Below are 26,712 nucleotides of genomic sequence, written 5' to 3'. Positions count from 1 at the left end.
CTCATCCTCAGATACAGTGAAAAGCAAATCACAGAAATTACAGACACGGGGAAGAGTGGGGCTGTGAAACCATGGTGGGGCGCTCTCAATTCCAATTCCGACAAGGCCCTTGACAAACAGCACAGAAACTGCTTACTCATTCACTTAGTCTTAGGCATTTGCAGTACATTAGTATCAGTACCAAATAATTAAGCATAAAGTAAAATTACTGGAACAATTGAAAAATAAAGACTGTATGCTTTATAGCAATGTCAGATTTCTTGAACTGACAGCTGGACTTAATCAGATTACATAAATGAGTATCTTTGTTCTTAGGAAATCGATGTAGAAGTTTTAAGTGTTTCAGAACATGAAGTATGCATCCTAAGAGTGTGCACAAATGTGGAAAAATGTTAAAAACTTGTAAATCTGGATTTCTGGGTAGAGAGTACATCAAGAGTTCTCTGTATTGTTTTTGTATTAATTTTGCAAGTTTCCTGTAAGCTAGAAATTATTTCAAAAGAAGTTTTTTAAAAATGTAAGGTAAAGAACACCTAACATTCTGGATCGAAGCAATTCTGAGGGGAAGTGGTGGGCACCTACTTCACTACAAATGCCGCGTCCACTCTGGACCCCTGGTTCCTGTGAAACACCCTAAGGCTCCTGATCTACAGTCCACGCACAAACTGAAAGCACGCTCCAGCCAAATACTGACTTCTAGGAATGCCACCGGGGAATCAGCTGCCGCAGGACAGCAACTGCTTATTTCCTGAAGATCACTTCGGCAAGATGCCTTGAATCCACAGGCTCATGACAGTAAAAACAAACAGCAATTCTGTGTTAATACAGGACACCACTGTCACATGCCTGCCCGAGGCACTGCTCTTAGGTAAAGCAGAAGTGCAAACACAAGGCTGAGGACTGGTCAGACCTCAGGAGGTACAGCCCACCCCAGCAGCGCTCCTGGCTGGCTGGTACAATTCTATGAGGTGGCCCTTCAAAGCAATCAGAAATTGCATTTGTTAAATTCATACTGTTCAACAAAGAAAAAAATCCAAACAGGAGCCTTTTCATGGTTTGGACAATTTTCCCCAAATGTTTTTAATTCATTTTCTCTTCTCCTCTTAAAATTCCAATCACATTTTCCTAGTTATGAAAAAAGAACTTCGCCATCCGTGAGCACAGTCAGAGCGATGCTGAATGCTTGAGGAGAGTCATCTGGGAGGCGCCTTTGCGTCCACAGTCCATTATCAAGGAAAGCCAGGGCTCTTTATCATGCCCAAAGAGTAAACACCTTCAAAGCCATGGATTTTTATGACATATGTTAGGCCTAAGTAAAACCATTCGAACGAAGTTTGGTAATTATTTTAAAAGAGAATATTGCCAAGCAGAGTGAGCAAACCATCTTTAGGAGGGTTTTTAAAGAAAGTCCCATGTTTTCCCTTGCCTATGTCTACAACCAAGTGAGTGCAATGGAAAAAGGCACAACAGAAAAAACTATACTGTGAGTGAGAATAAATTCTACCATTTTATATCTATGTATTTGCTCTCTAATGACCATGCAAAATGCTGGTGTAACCAAAATAAGGCATCTATGAGTCACCTGAATTTCTACTTTTGTGGACTTAAAAATCTTATTATAAGTCCATACCATGACTTTTTACAAGCAGTAAGCTCTGCATACTCTAATATGCCCATACCCTTATTTTATGTCTGTGTTTATTCTGTCTCCTCTCACTAGAGTGTAAGTTTCCCAAGAAAGAGAATTGTTTTGTTCCCTGCTAGAGCCTCTGAACTGGACAGTCTTTGTTGAATCAATGAAGAAACTGCTTTGTTGATTACTCTGGGAACCAAGCTGAGACTTGCCTCTTTACAGGTTACCAGAAATCATGTAGTTTAAACTTAGGATTCCAGATCAGGAGTAGGCACTTTTTCTGTAAATTGCCAGGTAGTAAATATTTCAGGCTTGCAGGCCATATCTATGACCTCTGTCACAACTCCTCAACTTGGCTGTTGCAGCACAAAAGCAGGCAAAGAATATATATATAAAAAAATAGATACGAAACTTTATTTACAGATACAGGAAGCCACAGCTTGTGGTTTGCTGACCCCTGTTGAAATGATAGTTATCAGTAAAAACATGTTCAGGAACACGTGCTCAGAAAGTCAATGACTATCAAATGGTATTCAATGAACAAGGTCATGTAAACTGACACACTCCCCCACATTTAATATGGAAGCTTACATAAATTAATGTCAATAACAGAATTTCATTTACATCCTTGCCAAACTAAATGTAATGGAGGATGCTTTGGGTTCAGCATTTAATGCAAGCACAGTTCTAGTTCTTAAACAGCAAGTGCATTAAGCAGGTGCTTTTTGAGATAAATGACCACTTGCAGTTTTCTTTTTCAAACTCTTATTAGGGAAGATCAAAACCAACACACCAAACATGTTTATCAGATGCAATCACGTAAGTTGTACTCAACTACTGTTGTGTTGGCGTGACAGAGAATAAGCAAGCGATGAACAAACTTTCCACATTAATCCTTTACTGGGGCTAAAACTTCCCTGGATTCCTTCCTAAATTACCTCAGCATACAATTACAGGAACTTAGAACAGGTACACTAATTTTGAACTCCAGTAGCTTCTGGCAAACCAACCAAGGTAACACCGTGCTGTCTCTATGTAATTTTAAGAGGCACAGAAATACTAAAAAATTCCTTTTTTTGAAAGTTGTAGAAGCCAGAGAAAAAGGACTTCTTCCATTCATACTGTTGCACCTGAAAAACCAACCACCCTAGTTTTCTGAAGGATTTAGTTAACTGAGATGTAATAATGACATAATTTATCATCACGGCAAACCTGGAGTCTGGAAGACAACTATCTGAGGTCAATTTTAGCACCAGGAATCCATCTTGTCCCTTCCCCAAATCCAATGTTACTACCTCAGCTAACACTGCAAAAGGGAGCAGAGAAGTGCGTAAAGAGAGAGCAATGTCCAGAAAACACATTTATTTGTCTTAAATATCCTCAGATAGTTGAAGATGGCTAGCTTAAATCTAAAGGGGGGAAATAACCTGAGTAGTTACTGTGTAAGGCAGTTTCTAAATAAGATTCTTCCATTGGTAATTCAGGAGATTTGCTTCTCATATTAACATGAATGACACATTAAACCACAAGAACCCTGGACCATTTGGTTGGTCAGCTCGTCCTTAGGGTAGAGACCATGAGGTATTTATTGAAAAAGAGGACTTGAGTCCTAGCCATAAATTTCTTAATTAACCAGGAGATAGTAGAGCTCTATTGTTAGAAAAGGTGGGAGCTGACCATTCATATGAATTAAATTACTGGTATGGCTGTTTAGAAGTTTGAGAAAAACAATGCATCTAGTCAGTTTGCAGATAAGCATCACAATCAAGTTCTTTCCCTCATATGGTGCTACAAAATCAATCTATGTTTCAGTTTCCAGCAATTAGCAATTGAATCAGTCCTCTAACACTCAAGAATTCTTGGTGATAATCACTACCTCTAGCAAGGAACTAAATAAACACATTGTAGAAATCACTGCTACCAATTACCAATACAACAAGATCAAGATCAACTTTCATTTCGCACTTCCCTCTGACTATTACTCAATTCTGCTATGTCCAGAATTAAGAACTGGATTTGCTTTATTCAACATCTGCTTATTTTCTTCAGGTTAAGGAAATCAATTCTCTCTCAAATTGTTAATACAGAATGTGGCTCCCATCCATCAGAGCTGGTGCTGCCATTTTCTGAAGGATCCTTTAATTTCTGAAATGTGAAGTACTGGTTAGCCTCTTTTCTTGCACCATGATAAATGACAACTAGGATTTTTTTAGACATGGCATTGGTGAGTTGCTTTGTGGACATCAGTTAGCATTTTATCAAGGATGGCATCCAGACTAGAGAGTTGTAAGGTGCAGCTCTGCAATGCCCGTGGCTAGGCCTTCCCGGTCACTTCCTTATGAACTTTGAAGACCTGCCTAATGCTGAATGGTGTGGGTGAAATATGAGTTTTCATAATTCCTAAATTCATCAAAGAGCCTGGCCTTAGGCATTTTTTTCAGATGAGTTAGAAAATCTACAATTTATTTTGAGTATGACTTCAATTTGGTGTCTTGTATTTCATTTGCCTCAAGATGGGAAAAAAATGCTTTCTCTTGCTCCTGGAATCCAAGGCTGATGCCAGCTTCAACATACTCCAAAGTCAACACTGAAAACCCAGGCTGTGCTCGGGCTCCCAGCTCCATGGTTCTGGGTGACGGTCCACCGGAAGTGCTGAGAGCAGGCCGGGGTGTGTCTCTGTGGGTGCTAAAGTGGATCTCACCCTCAGCAGAAGATCCTGTATTTGGGGGACAGCGGGGTGCACAGGCTGTGAACAGGCTGCCAACACAATCCTTTATTGTGAACTAATCCTGCTCAAATTAGAGCAGTATAAAACAGAAAGTAACACTCTTCCTTACCTCTACCCTCCAGATGGAAGCACGCTTACCACAGCAATCTGAGGTCCCCAAGCCTTTAAAGAATTTAGCTCGAGACTTGGTAGACAAACTCTTCCATTTCTTACGGCTCGAAGTTCATCCAAAATAATGCTAGGGTTTAACTACTCCTCCCCCAGGTCCTGCAAGCTGTTGTCGTACCACGGGGCTCTGAACATGGCCTGCCCGACTCCTCAGAGTAGCCGCGTCTTGTTAAGAAGACACTATCTAATGTCGTCAGTCGTCAGATCACTCTGTCATCTCAGAGCCCTTCTCAGTAGATACTTTCCACACAGAATTCAGGCATGGAAACGGAATAGGCCAGAAGTCAAGTCAGAGGCTCCAGGCAGAACTCAGACTTGCAGATTTTACAAGATTTGATGAAGGATAAATGAGCGGGCTACCACATTCAGGAACGGGATGTCTTAATGTACAGGGCTCCTAGTTTGGACGATAAAGGTGGGCCAAAGGCAGGGTGTGGTTTCACTGAGGCCCTCAGCCACGTGCACCTCCATTAGCTGTCCCCCACTCCCCAGGAGCACTGCTGAAGGCAACGCAAACTGTGTGTCTTTGTAGAAAAAATGACCATGAGATAAGGGAACTTCAAGGACAGTTTATCAACTTAGCTCACACAAGGGGATCTGACTAGTACAAATGCTTCCTTCTTCGGGCATCGTGTGGCCCTCAGGAGGCACCGCTTGTGAAAGTCAAAGATGCTGTAAGGGCAGATGGGCTCCCATCTAAGCTTGACCGCTGCACCGAGCGGGTGGTGGGGTCACCTGGCCCTCTTCAGGAAGGCTGGCTCCACAGCTCTCAGGGGCCTCTGAGGAAAGCAGCAGGCTCTGTCCGTCATGCACGCAGAGAAGCAGGCCAGCCGGCTCGGACCCTTGCTCTGATGGAGTGGAGGAGGCCGGGAGGGAGTCAAGGGGAGCAGGCCATTCATATTTTCCTCACTGGGAGAAATTAATAAAAACAAAACCTAATTTCTCCTCTCCTACCCGTTCTTATTCCTCCTCAATATTTTCCCTCTTTCTAAGATTCCTTTTTTGTTTGAGGAGCTTAATATTTGGCTGCCTTCAGAAGAAATGGGTATAGTGACAGATGAAAGCCTTGTATTCATCGTGTAATTCAGAATAAGGGAAGAAACCGACTGCTGTGCATTTAAGGTTCTAACAACCTTGCAATTTTGCATAGTCGTTTCCCCCACCCGTTCTTTTGAAGAAGTCTGCTTTTATTCTGTTAATAACTAACCACAGTTGCAGCAGCATGGATCCGATTAGCAGTTCTTACGGTACAAAGAGGAGAAGAAAAGCTGTGAACAGTGTTGCCAATTTGTCCACCTGGACCCCAGGAGAGAGCTCAGAACAGGCACTGGCTGCGGCTTCGTCCTACTGGGCGGCAGCTCTCCGTGCCTGGCGGAGGCAGGCCTTCTCAAAGCCGAGGCACGCCCTACCCCTCCCGGAGGCACAGCTGCTCTGTCCTTTCCTACCACCAATCTACTCCGTGACAACCGTGATCATGAAAGTGCCACACCCTGATGCCCACTCCATCAGGGTCATTTCCATCCTTAAAACATTGGAATTTCAGGAAAATAGCACAGAGTACCTAACACTGGTGCAACGGATAAAACTCTGGTATAGCAGGCAACGCCGTTTCTATGTTTTCAATTTAGATGTGGAATGAGTTGTCCATTTATGCACTAAATAGTATAGTATTTTCTAAAAGGCTTTAAAATTTATTTTTTAAAACGCTAAATAATGAGTATATTTTCATGGTAAAACTTAAGACTTCTAAACCCTTGGCATAAAACTACTTTTAAAAGTACAGAGATGGAAAAATAAAAGGCAATGCACGATGCCGAAATTCCTGAGAGAGAAAAAACCACCAAGACCTCTGACTGAAATCCCGTCTACCTGAGGGAGTGTAGCCAACAGGTGTCCACCTGCCTCTCCAGGTAACACACCCCCATTCGACTTGCCTTGGCTTCCTGGGGCACAGCATGGCACACGTTCGGGGGCTGTCAAGAGCCAGGAGAAGGATGAGATGCCAGGACCAGCTGCCCTCTTCCTTTTGAGCAAAACTTGTCTTGGGGGGCGGCTGGGGAGGGGACCATTGCTTGAGCCCAGGGTAGGGGCAGCTGAGGAGGTGACAGCGCCTGGGGCCAGGCACCCAGCCCTGCTAAGGGGGAGCGGAGCTATCCAAGGTGACGCCAGGGGGCGGGCGATGCCCACACCGCAGGGACAGCACATCTGACCACAGGCCTACCGACTTACTATTTACGCTATCTCGGATTTTAAATAAATATCCACCAAGTATGTTTTTGAAATACATCTTTTTCACTAAGAGAAGTGTTTTTTTCGTGTACTTCAACTATCAGGAACATATTTACAGATGGCTGAAGCTTAAATCCAATCAATGACTATTATTTCACCACTCCCTGTGTATCTGGTCCACGCTGACCTTGGTTACTTGGAAAATGGATTATCAGAGATAATGACAAATTCTCTCCCACAGCCAATTTGCTCTTAGTTGCCTGTTTTCTTCACAGATAAAGTTAGTTATCAATAGAAAATCTATTTATTGAAAAAAATAGGTAATGGAAAAATTGGATATTAGACAATTCCAGGATTTTGCTACCATATTTGTATGGCACCATTTCTGTCCACATGCTGGATGAGAATCAGGGAGGGCTGACAAATCCTAGGTCCACAATTCAGACACTCTCTTCAAGAGGAAAGAGTAAAATCTGTTATAGCAGACTCTCATCAGGAGGCAGAGAAGCAGGAAGGTCCCATAAACTGTGAAAAGGCTATGGGAGAAAGATGGTGGTAAGTCCTACAAGAAAAGATCATGTAAGCCATCAACCTGAGAACCTGCTTTTGAGTTCCTGCTGTGAGTTCTTTCACTTGGCCAGGCGTTTCCCGAGTGCCCCTTCCTTGCCAGGCACTTTTCTTGGTACTTAGGATAGAAAAAAGAAGAAAGCAATGTCCATGGCCCTCAGGGGCTGGCCCTAGGCTGGGGGCACACCGAGGGGGCAGAGCTGGACTCTCTTCAGTCTGGGGGGGGGGGGGTCAGCAACGATTCTGCAGAGGGAAAGACCCTAGAGCTGGGTCTTGAAGGTCAGTAGGAGTTTGGCAGGCTGATAATCGTTGGGATGGAACTCCCATGCAAAAAAGAGTAACTCATTGGTTGATTCAGCTCTCAAAGCAAAGTTGCAACACGAGGTCATGGTCAATGGCATGCAAACAGGGCACACTGAACTATTTCACTCTGCTTTTAACAAAAAGCAATGATCCAACACAAAAAACAAGCCATGGAGACCCACTTCTCAAACTATAAGTTTCCACCTTTTTTCAAGTAGAATATAAATGACATGATTCTGGACTTTTGTGTAAAAATGGGCTTAGAGTAACAATTGTAAAGTAACATAGAGGATTTCTATTACTATCTGAATTAAGCCTAAGAATACTAGAGTGTTTTAGTGCAAGAATTTTATTCTGTGACATTACTCTCAACTGAGCCACGCCCTAGTTCTAGAAAGGTGGGAAACAAGTGGCAATTAATGCTGCCCTTGAAAAAATGTGCTATTGGTCCCTAAACTTGTCTAAGACCAATCCCTACATGGCTATCACTGGGAATTCAGCTACCCCTGCCAACATGCCTAGGGCTGCTGGGAGGGAAGTGCTGAGCTGCAATGGACACACCTGTCTCTTCCGTATTTCTCTGCTTGGTTCTTGCAATGCTCCGCGTCCATCACAGGTGGTTCTTCTCCGTTTCTTTTCCTGTGCTCAGTCTCCACGTTTCTGAGTGCTTTCAGCATCAGTCCTCAGGATTTGTTCCTTCCGGTATGATATCTCAGAGTTCTTCCCTCCAGCCTTGGCTGTGGGTAATGACCACCTGGTGAGTCTGGGCAAATACTGAAGGGACATCTAGTGCAGCTCAATTACAACAGTGTCTTGTTCGTTTTGAGCTTCCTCAGACATGCTCTTGTGCAGCCAGGGCTGAGAACTTAACCTGCATTCGCTGCCCAGGTCAAACGCCCCAAGCCAGCAGCTTCGGCTTCCACTGGGGACTTGCGGGCAATGCAAGTTCTCAGGTGCCATCCCAAACCTATCAAATCGGAAATGGGCTTGGGATAGGATGCAGGCGTTGGTTTTAAGTGTCGTGATCGTCTGTGCTCCTCCAGCACTCCAGAAGATTCTGACTTGTGCTATAATCTCCAAGCCAGTGCCTGGTGTGCTTGCCTAGGACCCTCATGACACACATCCGTTCCTCAGCCTCGAGCTGGGCCCTAAATCCACATGCGTGTGTCTACCTGCCTATCTCGAGCTGGGCCCTGAATCCACACACGTGTGTCTACCTGCCTATCTCGAGCTGGGCCCTGAATCCACACACGTGTGTCTACCTGCCTATCTCGAGCTGGGCCCTGAATCCACACACGTGTGTCTACCTGCCTATCTCGAGCTGGCCCACAGGCATGTGTCTACTTGTTTATTCAATACCTTCTTCTGGGCGCCTGACAGGGTCCTCAGGCCTAAAAAGCACAAAACCAAACCAGTGAAGAGCGGCATGATTTACCCAATTCATCAGGCCAAACTCCTCTACCAGCACTGCTGCTAGCCAGAGAGAGCCACCCACTATTCCCACCTGGCTGCCACGATGCCCAATGGTGTCCCTACGCCCGCCTTGTCCTGCAGAAGAGCCTCCGTCGGCGGCCAGCCTGCTGCCACCCTTTGCCTCTCAACCACCACGACACTTATATCAACGTCCAATCCTAACCATGACTTACCAGGTCCTCAAGAAGCACCCTTTGCTAGCCTCTCCTCTAACCACGACCCATTCCTCCCCACCCCAACCCTGATGCAGCCACCCTGGCTTCCCTGTGTGCCCCTGCCACCCGTAATGCCAAGCACATTACTGCGTTAGGGTTTTGTTCTGGTTTTCTCTGCCTGGATCACTTCCTTCATGCCTCTTGTTCAAACATCACTATTTAAGAGACACCTTTCCTAAGCATTGCTATCTAAAGAAGCAACTCTGTATCTTATATAAGTCCCTATCATCTTAGCCTGATATTTTTTCTGACAATATTGGGCAATAATTTACATCCTCATTTGCTCGTTTTCTGCCTTTCTCACCAGAATTTAAGTTTAATGAGGACAGGGCCCTTTGCCTTTTATACCCAATGCATTATCTCCAGCTCCTAGAAACAGAGCTACAGCAGAGCCTGCCCTCTATGCTTTGCTGAATTAGTGAAGGAAAGAAGAGAATAATGAATTATGTAAGGAAGGGAAATGGGCAACTGGGCCAACAGCTCTTCCTTGAGATATCACCTAATTTATTCAATACCAAAAAAGCAACATGCTACTTTTTAGAAACCAATGAATTGCAGAGTGGGTGTAGCTCGGTGGTTGAGCGTCTGCCTTGCACGTTTGAGGTCCCGGGTTCAATCCCTGGTACCTCCTAAAAAAACAAACCAATGAATTAATAAATTCATGACCCAGCAAGGTCACATCCTTGGCATTCAGCTAGATGCACTTAATGTAGTTTGCAAGTACAAATTCCTATGTCACTTTCTATTTGGAAGGGAGAATATCAACATTAACAATCCCTGCTTCTGTCATTTATAAACATGCACATGTGGATTATTAAAGATTAATGCATTCTAGGATTGGTGTCGGCATTCCGTTTGTCTCATGCCGAATCCAATTCTGCTCTTCATTAGTCAATGACAACCCGTATCACCCTATTATGGAAGAGAAATCAAGGGTGCAACTGTGCAAATTGAGAATAAGTGATGAAACTGATTAGTAAGAGACATAACGGCTATAATCAATCAACACATCATAATAATCCTGGCTCTAAGGTTATCAGAAGATAGGGAAATAAATGCAACACCCTCTGTAAAATAGTTTTGTTCCTTCCACAACTGCTTCTTATTCCCTTTTGAAAACTCAGTAACACAAACCAGAAGCTTATGAGATCAACTTTAGGAACATCTTGTCTAGAAGCACTATTTATTTTACCATCATTTTCCAAAATATAGTCAAGTGGTTTTTGAAACTTTTTCTTTTAGGCCACATCAGTTCGTCACAGCTCCTCCAGCTCCTCACCCTCTTCCTGACGCCCAGGGAAGATGCACACGACAGCAGGTCAATGCCAAAGCACACTTTTGACTAGAAATCAACAGCGGGCTTAAACCCTGATGGTCAGTCAGCCCCAGCAGCGAAAACATACCGTGAACAAGGCATCTCAAGTGCTTCTTCAGTGAACAACATGAAAAATAACAGAGGAGCAGCAGTGGATGGCCAGGGAGACCACACAGACACACTTAAAAAAAAAAAAAAAAGGTGCTAAATGCTGCCTCAGTGGCACAAAGCTATCCTCTATTTCCAAATGCAGACGACCAGAGAAGGGGAAAGGAAAACGAAGAGGAGAACGAGAGAAGAATATAAACTGAATAGCATTACTTAATTTTTATTAAGAAGGGAGAAAAAACATTTGGAAATGTGTATTTTGAGAAAATCCTAAAGTTCTCTTAATTCTGACTGTGAGAGAAAGAGCAGGGGAAAAGGCTTAATTTGAAACTGGTTGGAATGGAAGAAGTGAAAAAAAAAAGGACATTTAGTGCATTTGAAATGAAGAATAAAGCCTGACTTCTAAAGGGAAGAGCAGGGACACTGGGCCATCATGGGGGGTGGGGGGCGGTAAGAGGCGGGGGGCCTATAGGAACAGCAGAGCACAGAGTGTTGAGCTTCTGTAGCCAGTTCCTGGTCTAAATTTTAAACTGAAGTCCTGGCAAGGCATCATACTACTAATAACTAAGCTGCACAGAACTGGTATCTTGCAATCTCTTCTCTGAAAAACAAAATATATTGTTGCTTTCTTAACTGTTGCTAAGCATCATTTGGAAAGGATTTGAAATTACTGTTTGTGTAACACAAATATTTTACTCTGTAAGGGGAAAAAAAAAGCTGGCTTAAGTTCTCTTTGGTTTGTAGAACTGCAGAATTGATGTTTTCCTGTACTGCCAAGATTAAAAACATGGATTTATCAATGGCATTTTGTGTTTTAATTTTTTTTTTTCTGCTCAGCTTGCCAATAAGCAGCGTGCACCTTCTTTGCAACAAGCTGTTGTAGAATTTCTACCTCCAGAGAAGCCAAAAAGGAATAAGTGATAGAGGTTTTAAAATAAAATTCCCAGGTAAGGTGACAGCATTCAGACTTTAAAATAAAAACATTTGTCATTATACATGCTGCCACCTCAGAGATTTTACTAATATTATAATGAAAGCAAACGGACTTAGAATCATTTACATATAGAAATAAACTCAAACTGTGAGCCTGAGTTTCATTAGCAAGGTCTAATTCAAAGTGGAAAATTAATTTGCTTCGTATGGATCAGGCTTGAGCCCTAACAGATTTAAAAATCCAGGGAGAATGGATGTTTTTCCTCTTTTTTAAAGCGTGATACTGGCTTGCAGGCTCCATGGTGCTAATCTTGAAAGTGAGAGTGGGAGCCAGCCCTTGCTCCCTAGAACTCTTCCCATCCACTCTGGCCTGTGACTAACTCCTAAGTGTGATTCAATTTTCTCTTTCCCATTACAGTCTCCTTCCAGGATCTGCTTGTCTGAATGTCAAGCTAAGCAAGAAAGCTAGTTTTTGACTAGAACGTCTCCTCTGCCCCTGCAGCCCTACCAGCGCATACTTAGCTCTGCCTTGTGGAGGAGGGGACTGAGCGGGCACCGAAGTGGACGACCTCAAATACATCATGGGATGCTGCCCGAAGAGTCACTTTCCACGTTTCACTGAAAGTACGCCCCCCTTTTCAGGAACCCATGCTTTCAGCGTTGGAGAGTTCCTGCAGGGGTACAGTCATCACGGTGCCTGGCAGGCTAGATGCGGCTCTCGCCATCGAGGAAGCTATACAAGGCTTCGGGGAATCTGCTTCCCTACAAGAGACTCACTGGTACCTGATGGCGGGAAGGCCTGTCTCTGGCAAAGCCACTCCTGCAGGCTCTGAGAACATGCGACCCTTCAAAGGACCGCAGCTGAAGTCACGGCCCCAGTGTGCACTGGCCCGGTTAGGGAGCACGGGGACCCTGGGCTGCCTCTGGGGCTCCCTGGCAGCAGCATCCTTCCCGGGGGGCGCATGTGCAGAGGGGCTCAAAGGGGAAACCAGCTGGCTGGGGAGTGAGGGAAGGGAACGCTTCTGGAGGAAGGAAGCAGGGACCTAAAAAGAGCCGCGGTCTCAGGAGCCTGACGAGAAGCACGTGTTCTTCCTCATCTCGCCCCCGAGTCCACCTTCAAGCCTCCCGGCCTCCTCTGAAGCCGCCCCGCTCCTAAACGCCCCGCACAGGCCTCTCACTCCTTGCACCCGTCTGCCAGCCACCAGCCAGGGGCGAGTGGGACAGGACACACCTCATCCAGCAAAGCATATAAACCTTCAAAGAGGGAGGCGCTGACTCCCGCACTGCACAAAGGCACGTTTTGTTTCTCTGATGGCTGGGAAGACGCTGCCTCTGTCCAGTCTTCTACAATAAACACCTCGTTCTGGGCAAGAAAAAGAAGGACCACGAACCAAAGATCTGTTCACGTGGTGCTAATGGGGATACCAAATTTTGCATTTTTTGTCCTCATCTATTATCAATGGTCCATCTGCTGTCAGTTAAGTGACAACTCCATCTCAAACTGCAATTGGTACAAATGCCAAATGCTGAAAAAGAATGGGCGAAAGAGCCATGGAAGGATTTACAGTTTCCCTTAAATCTCCCTTAATGACAGCAAGGAATTATCATCAGCAGTCTGAATACTTGCAGGTTTTATAAACAAAATTGTTCCTTAGCTAAAAACAGCTCTGTGCCTGCCCATCACCACCTCCCACTACACGCTCACCCTTCTTCATGTTCAACACTGCAGCCGCTTACAGTGCGTGGAGGAAAGAGCTGACAAAAGCCTTTGGCCGATAAAATAAAAATTTTTTAAAAGTTCTGCTTATTTACATTTTGCTTTGTTAGTAAACTGGAATGGCTGGCTCTGGAGGCAAGACAAGTGAAATTAACACTCACTAAATCTTCTGGCAACAGCAATGCATTCTGATGTTTTGCTGCATCAGCTTCCACTGTTGCGTTAGATTCCATTAGGCAGAGTGAGGTTATAGAATACATTCAAGACTGAGTAGTTTATGCTCCTGAAACAAAACTAAACGTCAGGATATAACCCAAAAAGCAGCAATCTGAAGGTGGCTGAATCATTTACTAGAAGGGAAACAAAAAGTTTACTATCACAAATTTCAGAATCAACTGCATAGGACTTGAGATCTGTGTAATTTAAATGTGTATACGCACACACTTAATACCTGTTTACTTTAAGTACCAATTAGTAAGATGGGTTATTGCATTCTATCCCCCAATATCCATACATCACTATGAAGAGGAGACGTGAAAAGCAAAAAAAAATAAAAGAAGATACGTAGAGTGGCCCCAGGCACATGTGTCCATTTCTGTCCTCGAATGCCCGTTTAGAGTAAAGAACCAGGGTGAGACCGTCACCTTCTCACTGCGGATGGTGGCAGCGCTGGACACTCGTGTGCAGCCACAGGGAGACAGTGCCAGAGGTGGCCCCCCGGCCAGCGGCCACCTGCTTCTCAGGACGGGGCAGGTGGGAGGCAGGAGGCGAGGCCCAGCAGGGATTCTGCAGGGCGCACAGGGTTTAACTGGCAGGAGGCCACCAGCCACAGGCGCTCTTTCCTGTGCCTCGGGCATCCACCTCTGTGCTAGTCCTCCTTAGCTGCCAACGTCACCTACCAGGGCGGGGGGACGACCGCCACCCCAGCAACCCACGGAGGGTCACACCAGAGACCCCTGCAGGATTCTGGCGTTACCTCTTCCTGCTGCTGGCTGCATGACAGCTGGTCATTTTACAACAACTTACTGGAGAGGCAAGAAAAACGGCCAATCCGTGATTGGGGAAAGGCAGGCACGGGGCAGAGCAGGAGGTGTCAGAGATGTGCGGTCGGAAAAATGCAGGCGAGGGCGCAAATGAGGAAGTGGTAGGGAAAAGGTGGCAAAAGGCGACTTGGAGCAAACGTGAAACGGGAATTCCAGAGTGATGCTTCTGAAGCGGCCATGTGACTATCATGTCCCAGGAAAGCACAAAGTTTTCATGTGACATCTGACTTCAGAGCCAGATAAAGGCTGAGTGTAAACTGGTGCCGGCTCCAATGTACACATCAACAAAATCTGAACATAGGAACTAGAAATGGGAAAAGGAGGAGGGGAGATTACAAAATGGCCTGATTATTCTCTAAAGGAAGGGCATGGTATAAATGTACATAAGAAAAAACATAAAACACAAAGAACAACTTCATGATATCCTCCAAAGTGTGCTCTTGTTACCCATGGCCAAGTTCACACAGGTATGTAACACAATGTGATAACGTGGTTCTGGGTATTTATGGAAATGCTGATAGAACATAAAAAAGACACACATACTAGATGGAGGAAAACAGAAGAATATCATTTTTTCCCCCAACAAACACCTCAAGGCTTTTGAATAAATTCCCTAAAATATATATATTTTGATGAACACATATAAAATTTTGATGAACACATATCAAAACTTTAGGTTTGAGTCTCTGCGGAAAACCGGGCAATCCCTCAATTCAGGACGGGAATCGCCAAGAGGTCCAGGACGAGGCCGGCAACAGCGCTGGGGCGCCTCTGTGTGGAGGGGAACAGGGCACACTCCCAAGAGAGCAGGCTGGCTAGGGCCACGAGAAAAGGAGGAAGAAAGAAACTGGGCACCGACAGCAGGGAGCACGCTGGGGTGACGCCGTCAGAGACACGCAGAAGCAGCGAGCCCAAGCTAGGACCTGTAAGCATTCGGGGGACCGCCTGCCAATCACAGAAACCCAATTGCTCTGACATGGGCGAAGCAGGAGACTGCCTGGCAAAGCTTCCAAGTTGGCGGCGACAGCAGGTACGCTGTATATGCTGGGACACGTCCAGTCATCTCCATCTTCTGGTCTCCCTAACCTCAGGCCTAAGCCTAAGAAGAACGACCTTTAAGGCCCTACCCAAGGTCACACAGTGAGTAAAAGGGGCTAAAAGAGGTGGTGGGATCACCTGAGTGTGAAAGTCTGTCCAGGTCAAACAGATTTTGAAATTTCACTTCAGAGAAAAGTAACAAAATTTCAAACTTTCTCAGAAGAGTATCTCTGTGCCTCTAGAAAGTTTTCATTTAGGTTATTTAGTCAAGTCCTTTTTACCAGATTCAGAATGAAGGGGTGAGTTTTTCTTTGAGAAATACAATATTTTACAAATAACTTCCTATGTTTAGGTAGGTGCCGCCACCTCAAAAACCAGTTCAAAACCAAAAATTGGCAAAGGCACTCTTGAGTATGAAGTATTCAGAGCTTAAGTAATTTCTAAAAGCAGGTAAATCCAGGTTTATTACAGCTGCTTTGAGGACAAATAGGTTTTAAAGGTGACTCAAAAAAAAACTACACTATATTCAAAAATGGAAGTGAAATTTAGAAACATAGCACTTAGTCAAAAAAGCAAGTTGCAGTAGATGAGCTCCAGGGTGACAAGGCAGCCGCGATCTCCATCCCCAGTGCCCAGGACCTTCCTGGTTCCAACTGCCCCTACAGGAATTAAAGCACCTGGTCCACGACTGCCTCCCACAGGAATTAAAGCACCTGGTTCCAACTGCCCCTACAGGAATTACAGCACCTGCTCCACCACTGCCCCTACAGGAATTAAAGCCTTCTTCTCAGCTCAAAGCAGTCTCAGCTTGGACAACAAATTATATAGGGATCCTAAGCATGGCACATTTCTATATTCTCATGTCCAAAAAAAACTGACAACATTTACTCTATTAACATTTGTTAAAAAAAAAAAAAATTTTTTTTTCTTTCTTTAAAAATCCCAAAGGAATGACTTTTAAAAATCTCCAGAGAAGGTTCCCAGTGAGCTGCGTGGGGGATGACCGGCCACCCTGGTAACGCTCCAAGGCTCATGCTGGAGGGGCGGGCCAAGAATACCCACCTGACCATACATTTCATGATTGACATGTTATAGATGCTCTTTTACATGCATCAAACCTGGCATAATTACCAATTTTGTAAATTATAAAAAGGGTAAACTGGTAAAAGAGGTAGAACTATCACCCAGGATTTTGAGATAATAGAATAACCTACCAGAAAATTTATTAGCAATTCAGTATCAATTCTGACATGACAGTAAAAAGTGCTTTCTGGCAGCCACTTACATCACGTAAGCCAAAGTTAGGCAGGAAGAAATTACATCTAGTTTGCTGATAAAGGAAAGCCAGTCACTTGGTGGGTCTGAATGAAGTTTGATATGAGAAAGTTGTTAAAGGATGAAGATAAGGCAACTGCAAAATAATCACACAAGTAAATAAAAGAAGCATAAGATAAGTGACTCCTGAAATAGGGAACACAGGTTGCTTGCATTAAAAAGATGAGTTTATTTCAACACTAAGGCCTTGAAGGTGTGCTAGAAAATTAAGTTAATTTTTAAATAACTGCTAAGGTATATATTAAGATAGACAAAGTCACTACTAGTCAATAGACCCTTTGATAAGCTAATTTAATAGCACTTGTCGACAGAGGATCTTATTTAGTAGACTCATTACAAAACATATGCTAGCAGAATAAATAAATTTGTGGTTCTGACATAAGTGAAGTTACTATACAAACTAAAGACATCAAAGTCATGGCTGATTTCGTTAATTGGGTGGTTAGATCCATTAGTTGAATATGTTTAGGAGACACTCACAGAGTTATACTTGTAGTGCACTGTCCCGTCACTAGGCTGTTGATAGTGAGGCTAAAGAAGGGAATGCATGTTGCTGCTGAGTATCGCTACATCTGTCCAGATCATGAAGTAAAACTATAATGATTAAGAAATCGAATACCTGGAATACTTGCAGGAGAAATTGGGCCAGATCTTGACTGGTTGCTGCCGACAGGAGAGCCGACAGGAGATGGTGACGGGCCCCCTGGGATGCTGGAGAGGTGGGGGGACGCGTGTGGAGAGAAGGGCGACTGGGCAGGGTTGCTCTGCTCCCCTTGGCTGCTCGCGGACCCTGGTGCACTGACCGCTGAGCTCAGAGCTGCCTCGGTTCCTGTAGGGAGGTCATCGATGGAGCCAGACAGATCCTGAGGAGAGAAAAAGGACGGTGTTTACAGAGCAAAACCTAATTCAACCAACAGACCCCATTAGAAGACTATTTCAGAATGACACGCCCTTCAGAGAGGGGAAGGTTTTCTGGATAACATCTACAATTCAGAGCACGGCCACTGGTGGCTAGAGACTTTCATTAGGTCCTATGTAGACTGACTCCTTATGAACTTGGCTACCTCCAAAAAATACGGGAAGTTACATCTTCATTTCATAGAACAATGCTGGGACAACTTGCCTCTCACCATCAGCACGTGGCAGCAAGCCTGTTCCCAGGGTCACGTGGCCAGAACCTCAGCCAGGCCCTCGCCATGTGAGCAGAACGCCTGGATCTTAGATGACAATGTCAAGAAACTGGAAGACTAAAGGCTCGAGATCCTTTTACTTAGAAGTTGACGGAGGATGGTTTACATTCCAAACCAGGTCATTCTAATGTAACAGCAGTCAAGATTTTAGCCAAATCTTGTGGTGAAAACTTCTTACATTTTAAGTAACTGCAAAACTACTGTTTTAACAAAATAGGAATATATGCATTTTAATGTGATCTTGTGAAAATAAATCCCCTTGCAGTTATGTTGGCAGAACTGAGTCTTAATGCTATACACCGTACCTTTCTGCAACAATGTCACCTAACAGATTTTTAATGCTCTCCAACTGTATCGTAACACCCTCCAAGGCAGTTACGAAAATCTCCATTCAACAGAGAACCTGAAGCTCTGTGCGTAGAAGCACTGTCCAAGGTCACCCCTGTGAGGACCAGGGGAGGGAGCTGACCCCCAGGTCTGCAGAGCCAGACGCTGGATGAGCGCTCCGGGCTGACCGGTGAGAACACTGGCCCCGCGGGGCTGGCGGCGCAGCCGGGCAAGGTCCCGCTCCCCACTCCAGCCCCCCCTCTTGATGAGTGCTGCATCCACCTCTCCACTTACTACTGGGACTTCTGAAACTAGGGCTCAGGGCTTTGAAAACCCCAAGGAGGAAGATGCATATGGCCCAGAGAATGAATCTAGAGCAAAAAGTACAAAAGGGTCAAGGTAAGGCAGAGCTGGCGGGACACCTCAAAATACCTCCAGGCAGCTCAGGGCTGGCATCGCCCCCGGCCAGTTGGTCATTTCTTGTACCACATAACTTCAGTTTTTAACAGCAAATTTGCCAATTAAAAAATACATTCCAAAGTGCTACTGAAAAACCTCTTATTTACAGAAAAAGAATGTCTTCTGCCGAGAACAACATTTTTCTAAGTAAAACAGTAATTTTCAATAAACCAAATAATTGAGGTTATGAATAACAAATGTACTAGAAATCGGAAAGACTGAAAATACCTCCCCTAGAAATAGTATCCATTCCCCAAAATCAACTTGGGTAAACGGAATCAGATTTTCAGAATTCAGAGAGGAAGTATGCAAACATTGTGCTCAGGACTCGGAACGCATGATCTGGCACAGGCACACCTCTGGCAAAATGTTCTACCCAACTGATTACGGGGCCCAAGCATTATTCTGTTCAGACTTTTGACCTGAATACGCCAGTGAAGCCAGGTGGACACAGAAGAAGGCTATGAAGCAAAGAGCGTGCTCTACACAAGGCAGGAAGTAGCTGCACTTCAGCAAGCAAGCAAAGCGGTCCACAGATGTGGACCCGTGCGCATGCAGCACACGAAGGCCCAGGACTCGGGCTCCTGCCCCAGTCCAGGCTGAAGGAGGGGTAGGAATGGGACGGGCTGAGGGCTGACGGATCCAGGTAACTCCTTCTGCACCTGCCTCCTCAGGGACGGGCAAAGGCACACGCCTGCAGAGGCCCTTGAAAGCTGGGAGCTGGAGCCCACCATCTGCGGGCCAACACTGCCCGGCTGTTTTGCTTCAGTCCACAAGCCACACTTTCTTAAAAGATTCAACAAAAACAAGAACAATGATTTCAGGCCATGTGAGAGTCCAGCTTCGTGGAACACTGCGCGCCCGCTCCTCTGGGCGCCGCATGCGGCCGCTGTGCAACTCCTCCACTGAACTACAGACCAGCTGGCCCCCACAAAACTGTATTCCTAACCACGGTGCAAATGTGGTCTCCATGGCCTCTGCCTCTTCCTTGGAGGAAAAAAAAACAGAATGAAGATACAAAGTGAAAAATAACGAAAAACAAAAACCAGGCCTCCGCAGAACTGCACGTGGATCTCTCTGCTCTCTGCTGCATGCGCAGTATGAGCTTTCTTAAGAACTGGGACTGGCTCTGCTGCTCCACCCCCTAGAGACGTGTTTAACTCCAGACACCCGCTGCCTAGTCTCTCGGAGGCATCGCCATGACCCAGGGGCCACCTGAAAGGCCGGGAGTGGGAGGGGGGGCCTCTGCCACATGGGCTGGGCAGTACCTGCCACCTGTGGATTAGGAACAAGCCAAGGGGCAGGCTCAGGCAAGAATCAGCAGGAGGAAATGTGCCTTTTGTGCTGCTTCAGAGAGGGAAAACAGGTGGGTAACTATTAATAGATAGAACCACTGTCTTACGGTATACATGGAATTACACACTGAAATGACTCAGTTTATAAGTCATTAATTATAATTAAAGGCTCTTATGATAATCTTTCTCATAAGGAATTTCTGCAATTCTCTCCCCATACTTCCCTAAGAAAATAATCACCACGGAAGGCGCTGAGAGAGCATCGTTAAAGCAACAAACGATCACGGAAATATCCAGAGAAGAACAGAACCGGTGGCTTTCTCAGTGTTCACATGCCGCCAACATTTCAGTGCTGACAGACTGCAGTGTAACAAGAGTCATGAAAAGATGTAATTTCTAATTGCCATTGCACCCACAACACGCAGCTTTTAGATGTGAATTATACAGAAATTGCCCCGCCCTACAGATCCTTAGGACATCTCCGTGTACAACCATCTTATAGGCATTACCAGAGGAGGCCCAACAGTGCTAAGCAGTCAGCCTCGTTAACAGAGATGCTGTGTAACAAGCACGCCTCCAGAGAACAACCAAGTCAGCAGGGCAGTGCCTCTCTCATCACAAGCACCACTAGAGGCCCATGCAAGCTACAGTGCCTTCACTCATCTTGCCCAACTCTGGCAGGTAAGGCAACTGCAGGGAGATCTTCTTTAAGGGGCTGGAGTCCCCATAGCCCAAGGCATTCCTTAAATCCTTCTGCTCTTTCGATGGAGTGATTGGTAAAGCAACGACTTCATGGGCTCATGGAGAGTAAATTCACTATTTCGTCATGGCAATTTGATTTGGTAAAATCTCACTATCAAGTTGAATTTTCAATATCTGACATCATTCAAAACGCTGAACACCAAAACATAATATAACTCCTACTGTTGATAGTTAATATTTTTTAAACCAATGCCTTAAAAAAAGAAAACAAAGCTTGTTTTGAACACAGCACAGACATACTGCGGCTCAGCAAGCTGGGACAGGGTGAGGGAAGGCAACGCAGGAGAAGTGGATGGCAATGCGTCAAACAAGGTGGACAGGAATCCCTATAAAAGACCTACACGTAAATAAAACACAGGCACAACAGGCAACATATTCCCCCTGATCTAAACATTGTATACGATCCTTCCTGAATCTATTTCACATTAATACATTATGACCTACTACATCAAAACAGAACTTTGGTTTTGATGGTACGCAATTTATCTTAAGTTGGCTTACTAAAGGATAAATTCAGTCTATACTGGCAGTGTTTTACTGTCTTAAAGAACTGGGAATAAGTTAGAAAATTGGACTCCCTTGCTTAATTAAATAAGTGCTTTTTTTTTATTAAAAAAAAAGCAAATGAACTTCAAAATACTCTAAGCTAGGCTTCTCAATGCAATTAGTTGATGGTATTAGATGAGTCACTGAGCGAGAACTGCCAAGCATTGTACACATTTGGGTAATGCTCAGAAGTGCCCCAGGAGAGCACGAGGATAAATACTGAATTAGAGAGAGAGAGAGACAAGAGATTTCAGTCCATGAGACCAGTTCAGGTCTCTTGTTTAAAGATTTTAATAGCATACAGTTAATGATTTCTCACAGTGCCTTCCCATGGGGTTAAAGCACAAGTTAAAGTGCCAGTTCAATGGCCTAAAAAAAAAAAGGGCTCTTAGCCATCTTCAAAAGCAGAAAGAGTATCCCTTCACCTTTTTAGAATATTAAGTATAAAATACGGCATGTATATTTTGTTTTTCTCTGTCCAGCGAGGCCCTACTTTTCTCAAGGGTACCGACTCCTTGTGCCAGGCATGTGCTACTGAGGACGGAGAGGAGTGTTCACTGGAGCTAAATGATAAGCTACACAGTGAAATATAGCTGCAAACACTCTACAAAATAGTCCAGTACGTGCAAATATTTCTAAATATTTACCATAAACGTGCTACTGAAAACTACTGACTCAGCTATTAAAACCCTCTGTTTCCAATTAACACCCAGGAGGTCAAGGATCCAGCCTCATTACATTCTTAGTGCTTTAGAAACACACTGTAAAATTACAGCATACCTTCAAACCTTATTCTGGAAGTATCTTTTTGTACACGGGATACAATTTACCTTGAAATTGACATTAGAATTGAGCCAAAAATTTGACTCACAAATATGCACACAAGAGGAAGAGCCTCCCAATGGCCTTACTTTCCATGGGCACCCAGGCTTCTTTTCCACCACAAGCCTGTGGATGACAGCGTATGAGTTTCAAGGTACCTGCCAAGGTCCCTGCTGCTCTCACCTGCCTACTCAATGAACTCAAAGTTCAGACTTCCTGTCCAAAGCGAAAAGGCAGAGTCCGTGAAAAAAGCCTCCCGAGCACAAATGCTTAGACCTTAAAAGCATATTCTAAAATATATGTATCTTACTTTCTATGTAAACATGTCCAAACAAGAAATAATTATTTCTAATTATTTGCGGCAATATATATACATAATGCATAGCCTTAAGATGAGTTGGACCTTAATTAAAATAGTCACGAGCTCCACAAATATCCATAGCCAGAGAGAACACAAGAAAAATTAATGAGCCAACATTTATTTTAAGAAAGGGAGTAAAGAACCACTTTTTGGGGAAAATGACTTTCATTGGATTCATTAACATTCTTCCCCAAGACAGATTCTACTGTAGGTATAACTGCCATTTTAGAGTGACCTTTATAGGAAAATCAGCTAGACTAATTTGCAAAAGCAAGGTTCAGAGCTAAGCATATTAATACAGATAAAGATAGTAGATAAATTTTTGCATGACTTTTTAAAAAACCAATACCTGAAATAAAAGCTACCCCCCAGGGTTTTTGGTTAAAATTTCTGATACGAAATGTGCTGCCATTCTAAGTTTAGAAATGATCAACACCTAGGTGGGATGTATGTGTCACGTAAGGGACTTTTTAGTCTCGTTTAGATGTCCTCAGTCTGGGAGCTCTGCCCGCGGTGGGCCTCTGCTCTTCCAGTCTTATCCACTGGCTCGAGAAGCTAAGTAGTCCAGGAGGAAGGCAGAGAGTCCTGTAATAGCAGGGCAGCCCTGAGCTGGACCATCTGGTGACAACACGTGGTTTATCACTGATTTTGGTGGTATGGAATTTGGGACTGACTTTCATCTGGAATAACGGGACCTTCTTGGTCAGACTCCACTGACCAGCCTCACAAAGGACGGGGGCAAGCTCAGCGACAACTCCCCGCCCCCCCCGCCACCGTGCTTAGCCCCTCGAGGTGCCAGGGTGCTGTGTGGCTTCTCCTAGATGAACAAACCACAGCACCTTGATGGCTCCAGGCCCGGTCCAAGCCGGACCCTTCCTGACCTTGAGTCACAGCGTGTCAGGACTGAACACCCTGGAACAGGCAAACGTGTGCATGACCGATGACCCTGAGTGCCCCGTGAGCACTGGCGTTTGAGCCCAGGACTTCACACTGGTGAGATCAGTGCCCTATAAGAAGCTGGAGCCGCAAGAGGCAGCGGCCACCAAGCATTTGTGGCAGAGGCTATGGGGTAGGAGGAAGGTGTAACGTGGGTGATGGTTACTATTCACGTCTGTAACAGGGTGACTTGCACACGTGAGTGTCCTTCTATCATGGCGACCCAAAGCAGAGAAACAAAGAGCTAAATAGGTAAACTAAAGCAGAACGTTCTAGAGGGAGGGGTGATGCAGCCAGAACGGCGCACAGAGGCAGGGGCTGTGCCCGGCCGAGGGAGAAGGTGAGCTGGTGGCTGTGCAGGGAAGGGGGTGGGAGATGAGAGGGACACAGGCAGAGTGGCCCAGCTAAAGGCCATGTCTTGGGCACGGAGGGCAGGGAGAGCTACAGAGGGGACAGAGGAGTGGCTGGGCGACAAAGGAGCCGGCTGTGGGCAGCTGTGTGTGCCCGTACTGCTCGCCCTGTGGAAGGTAGGCTCAAACCTTTAGGGAACAGGGAGCCAAGAGGCTGCTAGAAGAGAGAGAAAAACTGCAGCGGGCTACCTCAAATAAGAAGTGCTTAAGTATTCAAGAAAAAAAATCCATATTTTCAATTATTTGTGAATAAAGAATTCTTCACAAATGATTAAAATTGCAGGTGCCGTTAAAGAATACATTTGTACATTTTAAAGTTTATATACTTTTAGCATTATACAAAATTAAATGAACAACAAAACGCAAAATGTATCTACTAAATAACTAAAGTCAAGATTAAATCCAAGTGTTCAGAGGTTGCCTCAACACTTTCTACATTGCAGTAATTTCCTGAGTCTACATAGTCTTACTAATTTTGGTCATATGCAAGAATCAATGAATAAAATGATCTGAGAGATACTTTAACCTTCAAATAGTACAACGGTATCTAAACACTAACTACAAGTAACATATGCCTTTGACAGATTATATTCTTAACTATATATTCTATTCCAAAACTGCTGGTGATAACTCCCAAGGCACTTAGCTAAAAAGAGGGAAAAATCACTCATGACTCGGAGAAGGAGGGATATGGGTTTATGGGTCGGTGCTTTACCAATATCAACGCCAGGTATGAAGCTATAAATATTAATGACCCATGTGCTTTGAAAGCAAATCGACAAACTAACAAGATCTGTAAATATGGAAGATTTAGCGTTTCTGTACTGATTCTTGTTTTTATCGCTGAAAGCGTATTGTAAATCTTTAGAATGGAAAAAGCAATCAGCACCACCTCGGGCATCTCTTGTGGCAACAGCCTTTACTGCTTATCTTAGAAGTACAATACTCAGCACACAGAAATTCTGAAAATAAAACTTAAAAACAAAAAGGCATGAGCCCTCAGGAGACATTTATTTCTTCACTAGTATAGCAATGAAATATTCTGAAATAGCAAGATCTAAAGGAACTGCAAATAAATTAGCAATTTAAAACAACCAAAACATAAAACCACACAACTCACAAGTTGTACTAAGTCTACATGGAATAAAGAGAAGTTTTATTTGTAGAACAATACTAAAACTTATTGTTCTGATATTTTCCCCATTCACAATTCAACCATATGAATGTTTGTTCTCCCTCCTTTGTTTGAATTTTAAAAACATTGTAAAATGAGTTCAGACCTACAGAAAAGTTCCAAAGATAGCACTACAGCCCTGTAAAGCCTTCACCCAGCTCTCCCCCTAGCGGTACCCTCGTGAACAACCAGCGTACTTATGGACAGTGGTACAATCCCGTTAGCTGGACCACAGACTCCTGCTGGTGGCTCCCCCTAGTGGTACCCTCGTGAACAATCACGCATACTCACTGACATTGGAACACTGGTTAGCTGGGCCAGTCTCCAGCTGGTGGCTTTCCCAGGCCCCTCAATCAGCTGCCCTGGGCCCTGGTGTCCTCCCACCTGTGACAGCTTCTCAGTCTTTCCTGTTTCTCACGACCATGACATTTGGAAGTGTGCTCATCGGGTATTGTGCAGGATAGCCTTCAATCAGGCTTGTGTGGTGCTCTCATGATTACATGGGTTCTAGGTCTGGGGAGTACCTCAGGAGCAAAGTGTCTGCCCTGGCATCGTATCATGGGGTACACACAGCAACGTGACTTGCTTTGGATGCTGCTGACCCTGGTCCCTTGCTGAAGGGGGGGCCTGCCAGGTTTCTCCACCACAAAGTCCTCTTTTTCCATTTCCATACTCCAAGGATTAGAAGGACGTCAGACAAGTCCAGTCCACACTCAAAAGGACAGTGGTCAAGCACCTCCCAGGGGAGGTGTACTAAGGAATTTACCAACCTATGTTAAAACCATGTAGTGAATTAATACATATTTCGAGGGAGATACATTGAAGCTATGCAAGTATCCGATTTTTCCTTCAAGTTTTACCTACTAATTTCAGCGTTCTTCAGTGGATCTTGCCTGCAGTAATTATTATCCTGGTGTTCTAATGGTGACTTTCTGTTTTCAACATTCTTCTATATTTATTATTTGCAAGCCTTCTGTAAAGAAGAGATGCCTTCTCCATTCGTTTTTTATAAGGTCAAGACAATTATCTTTTACAAATTTTTTTTTGTGCAATATAAGTTCCTTTATAAGAGGATTAGGTGATACACTTGCCAACACTGAATGACACTAATACTACAACAATATTTCAATCCATAAATGTTAAAGCAAATAGTCTGGTACTGGAGCCACTAAGAGTAACAAATAACAAAATGTTGTCATGTAAGAGTATTGTGTTGCAGTAGAAAGCGGCATTTGAAGCTTGGTACCATCAGTGATCAGGTGTGGGCAAGACAATTTAATATTTTATTCAATTGTGATGGATATTATAATGAGTAAAGCAAATTATATGGTCCTTGTGCAAGATAGTAATTTCTGAAGGTAAGTTATGAATTAGACACAGGATACAGCTCATTCCTGTTTTAAAGGAGGAGTTGGAATAGAGTAACAATGAAAGAAATACTAGGCCATATCAACTGGAACCCCAATTCTTTTCCTTATGTGCATATACCTTCATTATAAAAATAATTCCAAAAACTAAAATAAGGTTCATTTGATTTCTTCATTATCTAAAGAATGGAAGGTTTTCAAACTTATCTAACTAAAAGCAGAAAGCAATAGTCTAATGGATATAATACAAGAGCTGAA

General features: G+C 44.2%; 1 protein-coding gene across 1 annotated transcript in view; it reads right to left on the bottom strand.

The window, feature by feature from the left end:
• The window catches only part of ARID1B (AT-rich interaction domain 1B), a 398,217-nt gene that overhangs the window by 99,335 nt on the left and 272,170 nt on the right, over positions 1-26,712 (bottom strand). Inside the window, 1 exon segment of the mRNA XM_058289666.1 lies at positions 17,425-17,668. Coding sequence (XP_058145649.1) covers positions 17,425-17,668 — 244 coding nt within the window.

Source organism: Dasypus novemcinctus, chromosome 28 (assembly GCF_030445035.2).
Source record: "Dasypus novemcinctus isolate mDasNov1 chromosome 28, mDasNov1.1.hap2, whole genome shotgun sequence".
Lineage (NCBI taxonomy): Eukaryota > Metazoa > Chordata > Mammalia > Cingulata > Dasypodidae > Dasypus > Dasypus novemcinctus.
This window is presented reverse-complemented; position numbering and strand designations above follow the sequence as displayed.